Here is a 14,724-nt window from a genome sequence, read left to right as displayed (position 1 = left end):
ATCGCGTAATTTGCATGCCAAGGATACGTAAGTGGGACAGGCCACATTAAAAACGCAAGATGTGCTTATCGAGCTGAGATTGTGGGTGAAAACACCTGTGGTATTGAGGTGCATTAAGAAAGCACATCAATAAATGACTAAAACAACACACAACTAAATGAGTGCACAATTTTTATATAAATTAATGCTAATTTACATGCATCAGATTATATAGGTGAATAATGTAGCATATTGTTCTTAGTAATAAAGTTTTCTGGATAAAGCTAAAAAAAACACTTTGGCTACTGAACCACACAAGGAGATGTTGTGAGCATGAGAGAGAGAGTGAGAGAGAAGATTAAGGAATGACTTCTCTTCCTTGGAGACGTGGTGTGAATCATGATAGGGCACCAGAACTTTGGATGATGGTTAAAATGAGAAGCTAACTAGTCAAAATCAGAATTAATAAGCCCACAAGTTAGTGCTTTGGTTAAATAATAAAGTGAGGCAGTGTCAGAACCAACCGATATACTGGATGTGGTGGTAGACAGTCACAGTAAAGGAACAGATTGGAAACTTGGCTCAGGATTAAATAACCAAGGTTTTTACAGCCTGAAACCATTCCCAAGAATAGCCAATGACCCAATTAAGTTGTTTATGTTCATGATAGAAACAGAAGAGAATGGAGAATTTTACATCCATCAATACAAGATGTTGGACACACAGTTCCTAATGATTATCACAATGCATTGCCATATCCTGCATGTTTGGCTGCATTGTCATTCAAGGGACCTCGAGCGTTATCGAGTGCTACTCCTCCCCAGGAGTAACTTGCTCATTAAAAAAGGAGTGAAAAAATACAAAGATGATCTCAGCTTGAAGGCAGATCAGTAGTGCCTGAAACAACTGGTAACAGGTCAGACACAATGGATATCAGCCTGAAACATTCACCATCTATCCATTTGGCATTTCCGTACAACAAGGCAACCAGGCAGTCCTAACTATTCCCATGCAAAGATTGAGAAAAATGTTGGCACTAGGAAGTTGTTCATGAAATTAAGTAACAAATGGAAATTGTGATGCAAGGGGACATGGGGGGAAGAGATGCACAGCACTGCATCCAAAATTAATAGTGGTGTAACATATTTCAGTACACAAGGGACAACTACAGATCTTGGCACCACGGATACTTCCCAACCTATGGTGACACTGGAGAAATCTACCCCCTTTAGTGCATTGATCGATACATGGAGACTCGGAGAATTGAAAACTCAGGCAATACGATCCCACGTTTGACACTCAATGTGCTCTCAAACAGTTCATTCATAAAAGTTGGATGGCTCCAAAAAATGTTGAGTCTCTCCCCATGGATATTTGAGCATTGGGACGGGCTGGTAACAGTAGCTCCAGCTGATCTCCTTGCTCAAGCTTCACGATTCCTAAAACAAAATAAGAGAGTTAACAGATAAATGAAATAAAAACACAATGTGCTGAAAATGCTCAACAGGTCAAACAGCGTTGGTGGAGAGAGAAACAACTGACATTTCCTGACAATGATCTTTCAATAAAATAGGAAACATTAGATATAAATATATTATAAATAGCAGAGAAGGTGTTGTGGGTGGGGGTGGGGGGGGGGGGGGGGGGTTGGGGGGGGGGGGGGGATGAAGGGCACAAATGGAGCATCTGTAATAGGGGCAGAACAAGGGAGAGTGAACAACACGTGGTGATGATGTGGCTGAGAGAGGATGCTGAAGGCATGTTAGTCTGCAGTTAGTAGAACTGTGAACTGAAGGATAATGTTCAGGATACTCAGCAGGTCAGTCGGCATCTGTGGAGATCGCAAAAAATTAACATTACAGGTCATTGAAACGGTCAGTGTCAGAACCAACTGGAAAGGCTGGGTATCTGAAATTGTTGATTGGTTAATCTGTCCTCAAGGAACATCAGCTTCATCTACAATTCAGTCTCAGAGAATTGATGTTGCACAGACACCAAACTAAGCACATCTTTCATTAGTTCCAGAATAAAACACCTCTGGGTCGTCAGGAAGGCCACACCGCAGAATTGTTTGCTTTTAGCTTAGTTTAGTTTAGTTTCGAGATTCAGCACGGAAACTGGCCTTTCGGCCCACCAAGTCCGCACCACCCAACAGTCCCCGCACACTAATACTAATCTACGCTAGGGACAATTATTACACATACACCAAGCCAATTAACCTACAAACCTGTATGTCTTTGGCATGTTGGTGGAAACAGAAAATCTCAGAGAAAACCCACGCAGGTCATGGAGAGAACGTACAAACTCTGTACAGACAGCACCCATAGTCAAGATCGAACCCGGGTCTCTGGCGCTTCGAGCATTGTAAAGCAACAACTCTACCATTGTTCCATCATGCTGTCTGCCATACTAAACCGGCCATCTTTTATGTTTACTTTCTACACTAATATCCGTCTGTCGGAAATATATGTTAGTCTCACTGCTTAAGATATGGATTATTTCTACTCCTCCAACTGGTGAAATACTGTAACTCAATGCCACTAAACACTCCTTGCAGACACTTGGAGTTCTCTCGTGCTTTATTTTTTACATGTATTACCATATCATTAGAAAACCTTACACTCTGTCACCTTTATCTAAGTTTTGATAAGTGCCAACCTCTGTGTTGACTCCTCTGGCACTTCACTGGTAACGACTAACCAAACTAAAAATGACCAAATTATTCCAGGTTTGCATTCAGTCCCTTTACCAAACAAAATCCCGACTACGGGTGCTGTCTGTACGCAGTTTGTCCGTTCTCCCCATGACCTGCGTGGGTTTTCTCCGAGATCTTCAGTTTACTCCCACATTCCAAAGACGTACAGGTTTGTAAGTAAATTGGCTTGGTATAAATGTAAATTGTCCCTAATGTGTGTAGGATAGTGCTAACATGCGGGAATTGCTGGTCGGTGTGGACTCGGTAGGCCAAAGGGCCTGTTTACCTTGCTGAATCTCTAAACAAATTTATGAATAGAATGATAATTACTGAACTTGTGATTCACTTCACATCCCTTTCGGCAATCCAGAGGGATTGTTCCCTCCATAACTCGTTGGTTCCCCCTTCAATGGTTTATGAACACACTGATCTGTTCTGTATTTATTTATGCCTACAATATTCTGTTGTGCTGAAGCAAAGCAAGAATTTCATTGTCCTTTCTGGGACACATGACAATAAACTCTCTTGAATCTTGAATCTATTATGAGTCCTTCCCCTTCTCTTGGCACCTTCCCTTGCAATCATAGCAAATGTAATATCTGTTCTTTTACAAATGCCCTTCCTACCAACCAGGGACCCAAACAGTCCTTCCTGGTGATGTAGTGATTCATTTAAACTCCTTCTTCAGTGTAGTTACGCTGCCCATGAACCTGGATGTAGTTAGGTGGCTGCTTTGAGAGCACCTTCATTTGGTCATGATGATAATCCTGAGGCTCTAGTTATCACTCTGACTCTCTCTCCATCCCATTCCCACTCTCACCTTTCTGCCTCTGACTTCCTACACTTTTCCAGTGAAGCAAAACATGACTTTGAGGGAGAGTTCCCCCTCTTCCACCTGGGAATGCTGCAACTCTCCGGACTTAATACTCAATTCAAACATTGTAGAGAGCCAGCTTTCCTGTTGGTGGCCAAACAGGCCAGTTCCAACAAAAAGGTTATTCTGTCAAATCGTCCCAGCTTTTCTCTCTCCATAGATGCTGCCCAATCTGCTGAATGTTTCAGATATTTGCTTTAATTCACAATTCCCACCACTTCCGGAAGTGGCGGCGCTGTGAAACGCCTGCGGCTCGCCTGCAGTCTGTCTGTTTTTACTTTTTTGTGTTGTTTTTTTTGTCTAGTTCAGTTAAATTTTTGGTTATTAGGTGGTGTTATGTGGGGGGGGTGTGGGGGGGGGGGTTGAAACAGGGCTTTCTGTCTCTCCCTTCGGGGGAATGCGACTTTCTTGTCGTATCCCCCTTCTCTTCCCCCGCCTGAGCTGAGGCCTAATGGCGGAGCTGGCAGCCTCCAACCTGCGACCAACCTCGAGCATCCGGAGGTAGAGCCAGCGAGGCTGGCCGTCTTCGAGCTGTGGCGACGTTCGGGCAGCGGCACGACTCGGCGCTACGGTGAGGGCGGACGGCGCGGGGCTGAGACACCGCCGTGCAGGCGGCGCGGCTACCGGCTGGAAGGCGCTCCCGTGAGGGCGGCCTGGGTCCCGGCTGGAAGGTGCTCCGGTGTGGGCGGACCGGCTCCCGGCTGGAAGGTGCTCCCGTGGGGGCAGCCCGGTGCGGGGCTGAGACGCTGCCGTGTGGGCGGCCCGGTGCGGGGCGGAGACGGTGCTCCGGTGGCTGTGGCGGCGTTCTGGCGGCAGCGACCTGAATCCGGGGTTCGGCCGCGGACCAGTGGACGACATCGTCGGGAGCTCGCAGGTCACAGGATGGTGCCTGTTTTCCGGAGCACCCGTTGCAACAGCTGCGTCCGCTGGACTGGAGGGCGGCAGCTTCGACCACCCCCGGGCCGCGGAGCTTGAACCGCGGGACTGACTTACCATCGCCCGGTGGGGTATCACCTCAGCGCAGAGGGAGAAGAGGAGGGAAGAGACAGTAACTCTAAGACTTTTGCCTCCATCACAGGGAGGAAGTGCTTGGTGAACTCACTGTGGTGGATGCTAATTTGTGTTTATTGGGTGTTGTTATTATTACATGTATGGCTGCAGGCAACAACATTTCGTTCAGACCGAAAGGTCTGAATGACAAATAAGGGATTCAATTCCAAGTTCTCCAACTCCTACTTACAGCATTTGAATTGTTTTTTTTGACTCTCCTCCATTATCATTTCCTTCCTCAGTTCACACCTTCTCAAGTTGCATCGTCTACAATGAATAAGTATGTGTGGCTCTCATAGATGGAATTTGCGCAGGTTGATAGTTTTGGATTCCATTCTATTACACTCTCTCCAGCCCTCCCTCTTCGCTACAACTTAAAACTTGCTTGCTCTCTCACTTTTCCAGTTCTGTGACAGCTTGCTATTCTGTGATGTTAATCTTGATGCTCTCCCTCCATGGTTGTTGCCTGTCCTACTGAGTATTTCTACCATTTTGTGTTACAAAATCTATCCAAATCTGCTGATGATATAAAACAGTGATAAAGATGTGGATCCACTTCATGGCAACACGGGCAAGTAAATAAATGGGCAGAGGGAATATACATGGAGTACTTTTTTGTTTTTTTGGTTCAGCTTAGTTTAGATTACAGGCATGGACATGCCAGCCCACTGAGTCTGCACTGACCTGTGATTACCTGTATACTAGTTCAATCATACACACCATGGACAATTTACAGAAGTCAATTAACTTACAAACTCGCACATCTTTGGAATCAGCTGTGAGGCCTGTTGTAGAAACATAGAATATAGGTGCAGGGGTAGGACATTCGGCCTTTCAAGCCAGCACCGCCATTCAATATGACCATGGCTGATCATCCAATATCAGTACCCCGTTCCTATTTTCTCCCCATATCCCTTGATTCCGTTAGCCCAAAGAGCTATATCTAACTCTCTTTTGAATATATGGTAGGCGAACTGCAGTGGATCAAGGCTGTTTGTTAGGCTGGATTTAATGTGTGCCATGTCCAGCTTCTCAAAGCATTTCATGATGGTGGATGTCAAGGCCACTGAATGGTAGAGTTTAGACTAAAGAGAGGCGATCTCATTGGAACATACAAACTTCTTGTGGGTAGACACAGAAAATAGTTTTTTTCAGCTGGTGAGTTTAAAAGCATGAGTCACCCGTTCACTTTAAGTCTTCAACCATTCAAGGACTGAGCAAGAAAAACATCTTGACAAAAAGTGATAGGTTGCCATTATAAGCCAATAGACACCAAAAGCTATCTCAACTCTACTTTCTCCCAGTCTGACTCCTGTGAGGATTCCAGTATATCCTCCCAGTTCTTCCGTCTCCATCATATCTACTCCGAGGTTGAGTCTTTCCACAGTTTGAGATGTTTAAGTGTGATTTCCTCTCTATTTAGTTGGCAGAGGCAGTGACTGCACCTCATCTATTTACTGCTCATCTTCTCTCTTCCTGGCTGAGAAAGGGATAAAGTTCCCCTTGACCTCATCTTCCATTATACCAGCCTCCATATACAGCAGGTCATCCTTTGCGATTTCTACCATCTTCAATGAGATTGCATCACCAGCTATATTTCCCCTTCCCCTTGCAGCATTCTGAAGGCTTCTCACTGACGATTCACTATTATCCAGCTGCATCACAACTCCAATGTATAGTCCATGCCAGCTTCCAGTAGACCCTTGCTGCTGCTCAGTTAGATGGCAAGTAGCAGGTAATGGATACACTATGTTCTTTCTGTTCAATGCAAAGACACAAACAACTGCACCAATCTTCATTGAGAATACCGTCAACAACCTGAGTGCGGTCGTTAATCTTAACTGGAACGACCAATATCAACAATGTGGCGAAAGGAGCAGGTGGAGTATTTTATTAACAAGTCCCACAGCCAATGATGAAAACCTTCTAACATATTGCCCCATGTATCCTCAAAGTGTTTCTACCATTTTGAAACATTATGTCCGAAACCTTATGGAATATTTAATGCTCACGTGGATGGGAGAATCTGCAAGAGTTGTTGCGCGGTGCGGTGGCGCAGCGTTAGAGTTGGTGCCTTACAGCGCCAGAGACCCGGGTTCGATCCCGACTACGGTTGCTGTCTGAATGGAGTTTGTACGTTTCCCTGTGACCCGCGTGGGTTTTCTCCGAGATCTTCAGTTTCCTCCCACACTCCAAAGACGTACAGGTTTGTAGGTTAATTGGCTTGGCATAAATGTAAATTGTCCCTAGTGTGTGTAGGGTAGTGTTAATGTGCGGTGATCGCAGGTCGGTGCGGACTCAGTGGGCCGAAGATCTTGTTTCTGCGCTGTATCTCTAAACTAAACAAAACAGGGAGGTCAGCATCCTCCGGCAGAATGGTCAACCAGTTTGTGATTAACATATCCTTGGTTCTTGGTTCTTGGTCCGTACTTACATCACTGGTGCCTTTATTAACGCCTTAAAAAATGCAGTACAGCTTACTATAACTGAATCGCACAATTGAGATCTGAGGAATATGAATAGCAAAAGTTTGACCGCCCATCACTTCTGAATCCACACAAGTTTTACTAATCCACATAGTGCCATTGTGTAGTCATTTTCTGGTCATTATGGTGAAAACAGTACCCGCAGGTTCTCTGAAGCAGGGTTTCGGCCCGAAAGTTGCCTATTTCCTTCGCTCCATAGATGCTGCTGCACCCGCTGAGTTTCTCCAGCATTTTTATGTACCCAGCAGGTTGTCAGTGGCCCTCATAATTGTTTGCTTTTCTTTCGTGCCACATATCACCAGTGAGACCACAAGAAGCAAGCAGAGGAGATAGGGGAGATTGTGACAGGCAATAAATTGCCAGCTGAATCTACAACCCCAAATCAAATAAGAAACAAATGAAGGCAACACTTGTCTGATGAGGCATTTGTTAACAGAGACTTGGTTGGCATGGATAAGTTGGGCCAAAGGGTTTATTTCCATGCTGTGTAACGATAAACTTCAGTAACATTGCCCTCTGAGGACACCAAGAGTAAAATGATGTGTTGTGTGTGGAATTCCATTACGTTTTACCTATGATCAGAATTACTTGAGAAAATACCCCCTTGATAGTAATGTGAATGTCTCTAATATTGCTGCCACCAAGTCCTTTACATTACCGGACTGCATTGAAAAGTGTTGCTGTTTGCCAAAGGCAATGATAAAATGAAGTAAAGATGGGGCATTGATCTGCTTTCAATTTCTTAATTCAGGTTAGTGTATGGCCTCAATTACATCAGAGACACTTCACTTTCCAAAGAGTGATATGGGTGCACAATAGACAATTTGTACAGCCCAAGACTTACCCGCTGTGAAACAAGTATTACTGGCTGTGTTGTTGGGCATGTTTTGAATGCACCGAAATAATGTAATTATACGCTGTTCATTTCCAGACACATTAAACTTCCTCCTCCGTACAACATGCCCCATAGCCATGCAGTTATCCTGGTAAAGAACCTGCAAATGAACAATCAATACATTATGAGTGTCTGGAAATAATCAAGTGTTTTACTGTGAAAATTAAAAGGATACAAATGTTGGCAATCTAAAATAGAAACGTGAAACGCTGGCAACACTCACCAAGACAGGCAGCATCTGTGGAAAAAGAAAAGGAGTAAATATTTCAGTTCAAAGGCTCATCATCAGAACTGTGAAAGAGAAGAAATGTCACTTTTAACGTCCCTGCAATGTTGCCTTGTTTTCTTTCTATCTCAGTTCTGATGTAGCATTTTCAACCTGAAGCATTAATTCTGTTTCACTTCCCACAGATGCTGCTTGACTGACTGACTATTTCCAGCAGTTGCTGTTTTTATTTGTGCATTACTACTTAATGATAACAAACCTAAGGATTTTCATGTTTATTGGTAGACTAGACCATGTAAAATGATATAGATACGTGAATTGTCTATTGGTGTTAAGAGGATCTCAACAAAGCAGTGATATATTGGAAAATGAAACAGTTCAATAAAATCTACAATGGAATTGGCAGGTAAAGAAAATCAGAATCAGAATCAGAATCAGAATCAGAATCACACTTTGTTCGCCAAGTATGTTTTGCAATATACGAAGAATTTCATTGGCCAGGTCAGCCATACAATAAAAAGCAACAGATCACTCAAAAACACATTTTAACATGAACATCCAGCACAGTGACTCCTACACATTCCTCACTGTGATGGAAGGCGAAATAAAGTTCAAGTCTCTGCCTTCTGTTCTTCCTCGGTCGTGGGCCTCGAGCCCCCGTTGACGGGACGATCTTGACTCCCGTAGCCAGCAGCATTTGGGCCCTCCGTGTCGAGGCGATCAAGCTCCCGCATCGGGGGGATGTCAGCTCCCCTACACGGGGCGATCAAACCTCGCGTCGGGGCTGGTCGAACCTTCCGCGGCGTTAGAGCTCCCGACTCGGCCTCTCCCGAGACTGCGAGCCCTTGATGGTAAGTCCGCGGTGGTCATGGTGGGTGCGATCCCAGGCAAGGGATCAGCTGCGATGTTAATTCCACGCCGTGGGGCTCATGACAGTCCGAGGCGGCTTCCAGCTCCATCGGTGGAAGGCCACAGAGCGCCCGGAGAATGTGATCCGAAAATTAATCACATCTTCGGGAAGGTAAGAGCTTGAAAAAAAAGATTTCCCCGTTCCCCACCCACCTTTCCCACCGACTTTTTCCAGGTCGCCTCCCCCGTGGCCTAACATCAAGGATCGACGCGGCCTTTCCCGGAGACGTGCCCGGGGCTTCAGCGGCGGGCGCAGCGTGGACTCTCGGCGTGGAGCGGGTGAGCCCTCGCTGGGGCTCACTGGAGGGGAGCACTCCGTTTCGCTGGCCCGGGGCAGCCGGCAGCCTGAAGTCGCAGTCTGAAGCCGCGGTCTGCAGAGCTCCAGCTGGTGCGGCGTCTACAGCCCGGGATCCCTCGTGGGGGACCCGGGGGAAGAAGAAGCCATCACCGCCGGCCCGCGGCCAACTTCTACCGCGGGGCTGGCATGGACTTACCATCACCCCTGGAGGGGAGCTTCGACCGCCGGCCCTGCAGTCTACGGTGCTTCTGGCTGCAGCGGGGACTTTAAATCTTGACCGCCGGCCTGCGGCCTACAACAACTTAAAGCCGCGGTCTCCGGTGAGGAAGAGCCGATCCTGGACTGACTCTGGACTCTGGTCCTGACCACGGGGGGGGAATGGAGGAGGACTGGCCAAATGTTTGTGCCTTCCACCACAGTGATGAATGCTGTGGTGGATGTTTGTGTTACAGTTTTATTGTGTGTTCTTTATTATTGTACTGCTGCTGACAACCCAAATTTCCACCGACCCTGGTTGTGTGGCAATAAATTATATCTATCTATCTATCTATCTATAAAACAAACCGAAGAACATTAAAACAAACTTTTAATGCACTAAAAAAATAACAAAAAGAATGGAAAAAATGCATGGACTGTCGGCAGGGCAGCCATCGCCCCGGAGCCCCTGGTGGTCTTCCTAAAAATGAGGATTAATTACTATTTCTTGCTTGACACTGCTTCAAGGCTGGTGTCCCAATTAGATTTAGTTGTGTTATTACGAATTGCAACAAATGGGATTGGAGTAGGCGATAGTTAAGAATTAACAATGTATTTATGTTTTGATCATTATAATTAGAATGATCAACAAGTTACAAATATGTTGGTGATTGACCTGTAGGTTAGGGTATGTCAATTATTGACGAGTTGAAGCTGTACGCTTGCAGTGCGTAAATAGCTAATGTAGAATTTATTATAGTTTGGAAGCAGCCTTGTTTGGAGTCCTAGTTTGGGAGTTGCTTATAAATGTTGGAGGGCTGTACGTTCTAATTGAAAGAATCATTAATTGATGTTATTATTGATTGATTTATCATTACTCAAGTTTCATGGTCCATGAAAATGCAAACAGATGACATTTAATGCCGAAGCAAGGCCATAAACTGTGTTAAGTTATTACTAAGCTAGTCAAGGAAATTAATTGGACATCACTATTGAATCATGATCACTTTTTTCTATTTAAGAGTTGTATTGTTTTTGCTGAAGGTGAAAATTATAATTGACAATTTCTAGCAAATGATATTGCAGGGTGCATTCATATTAAGTAAATGCATGCATTGTTCTGAGGTCTGGCATTTGGTGCCTTTTTAAAAAGAAAGTAGAACTCTGACACCTGAATATTCAGGGTTTTCTTTTTGTCTCAGCATTCTGAGAGTGGCACGGTGGCGCAGCGGTAGAGTTGCTGCCTTACAGCGCCAGAGACCCCGGTTCGATCCTGATTATGGGTGCTGCCTGTATGGAGTTTGTACGTTCTCCCCATGACCGTGTGGGCTGTCCCCGGGTGCTCCGGTTTCCTCCAACGCTCCAAAGACGTACAGGTCTGTAGGTTAATTGGCTTGGTGTAAATGTCAATTATCCCCAGTGTGCAGGAGAATGCTCATGTACGGGGATCGCTGGTCGACGCAGACCCGGTGGGCCAAAGGGTTGGTTTCTGTACTGTCTGTCGAAACCAAATTAAACTAAACTTTGACTGTGCCTGCAGGCTCTGGCTTGCTTGTAGAATTCCTTTATCTTCCCATCCCAATCCTTCATGCAAGTGCATCCACCATTACCAACCACACTGGCCTACATCCTCAATCCTGATCCTCAGGCTATCTCCATTGTCTTCTTTCTTCAGATCCCCCAGGGCGCCGTACTGGACGAGATCCTATTAAATATCATCCCCTTCACCTTTAACCTATGTCCTCTGGTCCTTGGTTCACCTACTCTGGGCAGGAGACTCTGTGCACCTACCCGATCTATTCCTCTCATGATTTTATACACCTCTATAACATCACCCTTCCTCCTCCTGCGCTGCAAGGCATAATGTCCCAGCCTCGCCCTATAGCTCAGACCTTCTAGTCCTGTAACTTGCGACATTCTTTCAGCAGTGCTCAAGGCCTTATGACTGAAACAATCAATGTTGCGGATTGTTTTGGCCATTTGGATGCAGTTGAATTTCTGGGCCTTGCAATGTCTTTTGTCTGCAAATAAGTGGTATTTCTTAATCTTGCGTACACTATCCTATAATTCCAGATATTGTACATAATAAAATAGGCCAAGTGCATGGTTTTGTGAAAGGGAGATTTGCCTGACAAACTTCTTGGAATTCTTTGACAAAGTAAATAGCAGGATAGACAATGAAGAGCCAGTCGATATGGTTTACTTGGATTTTCAGAAGGCCTTTGATAAGGTGCCGAATGCTAAATAAGATGAGAGATCATGGTATCAGAGGGAAAATACTAGTATGGTTAGCAGGTTGGCTGGATGTCAGAAGGCAAAGAGTGGAAATACATGGGGCTTTTACTGGTTGGTGCTGTCAGTAACTAGCAGAGTTCCGCAAGTGTCGGTGCTGGGGCCGCTCTCTTCATGGTGTGTATCAATGATTTGGACGAGGGAATTGAAGGCTTTGTGGCCAAGTTTGCAGATTGATGAAGGGGCAGGTTGTGTTGAGAAAGCAGGGACTGTGCAGAAGAGGTTGGACTGGTTGGGAGAGTGGGCAGACAAGTTGCAGGTGGAAAACATTTTGGTAGTAGGAATAAAGGCATAGACTATTTTCTAAATGGATAGAGAATTCAGAAATCAGAGGTGCAAAGGGATTTGGGAGTGCTTGTACATGATTCCCAAAAAATGAATTTGCAAGTCAAATCGGTAGTAAGGAAGGCAAATTAGTTATTTGCCTTTAGTTATTTAGAGATTAGTTAAAACAAATATAGGTCCCTTGCAATCAGAAACAGGTGAATTGATCATGGGGAACAATGACATGGCAGACCAATTGAATAACTACTTTGGTTCTGTCTTCACTAAGGAAGACATAAATAATCTGCCGGAAATAGCAGGGGACCACGGGTCAAATGAGATGGAGGAACTGAGTGAAATCCAGGTTAGCCGGGAAGTGGTGTTAGGTAAATTGAATGGATTAAAGGCCGATAAATCCCCAGGGCCAGATAGGCTGCATTCCAGAGTACTTAAGGAAGTAGCCCCAGAAATAGTGGATGCATTAGTGATAATTTTTCAAAACTCCTTAGATTCTGGAGTAGTTCCTGAGGATTGGAGGGTAGCTATTGTAACCCCACTTTTTAAAAAGGGAGGGAGAGAGAAAACGGGGAATTACAGACCAGTTAGTCTAACATCGGTTGTGGGGAAACTGCTAGAGTCAGTTATTAAAGATGGCATAGCAGCACATTTGGAAAGTGGTGAAATCATTGGACAAAGTCAGCATGGATTTACGAAAGGTAAATCATGTCTGATGAATCTTATAGAATTTTTCGAGGATGTAACTAGTAGAGTGGATAAGGGAGAATCAGTAGATGTGTTATATCTGGGCTTTCAGAAGGCTTTCGACAAGGTCCCACATAAGAGATTAGTATACAAACTTAAAGCACACGGTATTGGGGGTTCAGTATTGATGTGGATAGAGAACTGGCTGGCAAAAAGGAAGCAAAGAGTAGGAGTAAACGGGTCCTTTTCACAACGGCAGGGAGTGACTAGTGGGGTACCTCAAGGCTCAGTGCTGGGACCCCAGCTATTTACAATATATATTAATGATTTGGATGAGGGAATTGAATGCAACATCTCCAAGTTTGCGGATGACACAAAGCTGGGGGGCAGTGTTAGCTGTGAGGAGGATGCTAGGAGGCTGCAAGGTGACTTGGATAGGCTCGGTGAGTGAGCAAATGCATGGCAGATGCAGTATAATGTGGATAAATGTGAGGTTATCCACTTTGGTGGCAAAAACAGGAAAGTAGACTATTATCTGAATGGTGGCCGATTAGGAAAAGGGGAGATGCAACGAGACCTGGGTGTCATGGTACACCAGTCATTAAAAGTAGGCATGCAGGTGCAGCAGGCAGTGAAGAAAGCGAATGGTATGTTAGCATTCATAGCAAAAGGATTTGAGTATAGGAGCAGGGAGGTTCTACTGCAGTTGTACCATGGTGAGACCACACCTGGAGTATTGCGTACAGTTTCGGTCTCCAAATCTGAGGAAAGACATTCTTGCCATAGAGGGAGTACAGAGAAGGTTCACCAGGCTGATTCCTGGGATGTCAGGACTTTCATATGAAGAAAGACTGGATAGACTTGGCTTGTACTCACTAGAATTTAGAAGATTGAGGGGGGATCTTATAGAAACTTACAAAATTCTTAAGGGGTTGGACAGGCTAGATGCAGGAAGATTGTTCCCGATGTTGGGGAAGTCCAGGACAGGGGGTCACAGTTTAAGGATAAAGGGGAAATCCTTTAGGACCGAGATGAGAAAAACATTTTTCACACAGAGAGTGGTGAATCTCTGGAACTCTCTGCCACAGAAGGTTGTTGAGGCCAGTTAATTGGCTATATTTAAGAGGGAGTTAGATGTGGCCCTTGTGGCTAAAGGGATCAGGGGGTATTGAGAGAAGGCAGGTACAGGATACTGAGTTGGATGATCAGCCATGATCATATTGAATGGCGGTGCAGGTTCGAAGGGCCAAATGGCATACTCCTGCACCTGTTTTCTATGTTTCTAAATGCAATGGCGTTTTTGACATATGTAAAAAGAAGGATGTGATGCTGATGCTCTATAAGGCATTGGTAAGGCCAGGTTTAGAATATTGTGAGTAGTTTTGGGCACCATTTCTGAGGAAGGATGTGCAAGTCCAGGGGAGTTTTACAATAATTATCCAAGGAATGAATTTGACGGCACTGGGCCTGTAATCACTGGAGTTTGGAAGGATTAGGGGGGACCTCATTGAAACTTACCGAATAGTGAAAGGCTTGGAATAAGGAGATGTGGAGAGAATGTTTCCACTAGTGGGAGAGTCTAGGTCTAGAGGCCATAGCCTCAGAATAAAAGGATGTCCCTTTAGAAGGGAGATGAAGAGGAATTTCTTTAGTCAAAGGCTGGTGAATCTGTGGAATTCGTTGCCACAGGCAGTGGAGGCCAATTCAATGGATATTTTTGAGGCGGAGATAGATAAATTCTTGATTAGTACGGGTGTCAGGGGCTTTGAGGAGGCAGGTGAATGGGGTTGAGAGGGAAAGATAGATCAGCCATGATTGAATGGCAGAGTAGACTTGATTGGTCAAATGGCCTAATTCTG

The 14,724-nt window shown here is 45.0% G+C and overlaps 1 protein-coding gene across 1 annotated transcript in view; it reads right to left on the bottom strand.

The window, feature by feature from the left end:
- Window positions 1-299: 299 nt before the first annotated feature.
- Window positions 300-14,724, bottom strand: part of LOC116978896 (tumor necrosis factor ligand superfamily member 13B-like) — a 30,913-nt gene continuing 16,488 nt past the window's right edge. The window contains exons 5-6 of the mRNA XM_033030161.1: window positions 7,929-8,079; window positions 300-1,418 (exon numbers count right to left, since the gene is read on the bottom strand). Of these exons, the coding sequence (XP_032886052.1) occupies window positions 1,303-1,418; window positions 7,929-8,079 (267 nt within the window). The 3' untranslated portion in view covers window positions 300-1,302. The remainder of the gene's footprint in view (window positions 1,419-7,928; window positions 8,080-14,724) is intronic.

The sequence above is a fragment of the Amblyraja radiata genome, chromosome 12 (assembly GCF_010909765.2).
Source record: "Amblyraja radiata isolate CabotCenter1 chromosome 12, sAmbRad1.1.pri, whole genome shotgun sequence".
Lineage (NCBI taxonomy): Eukaryota > Metazoa > Chordata > Chondrichthyes > Rajiformes > Rajidae > Amblyraja > Amblyraja radiata.
Note: the sequence above shows the minus strand (reverse complement) of the source record. Positions and strands in the feature narration are given on the sequence as shown.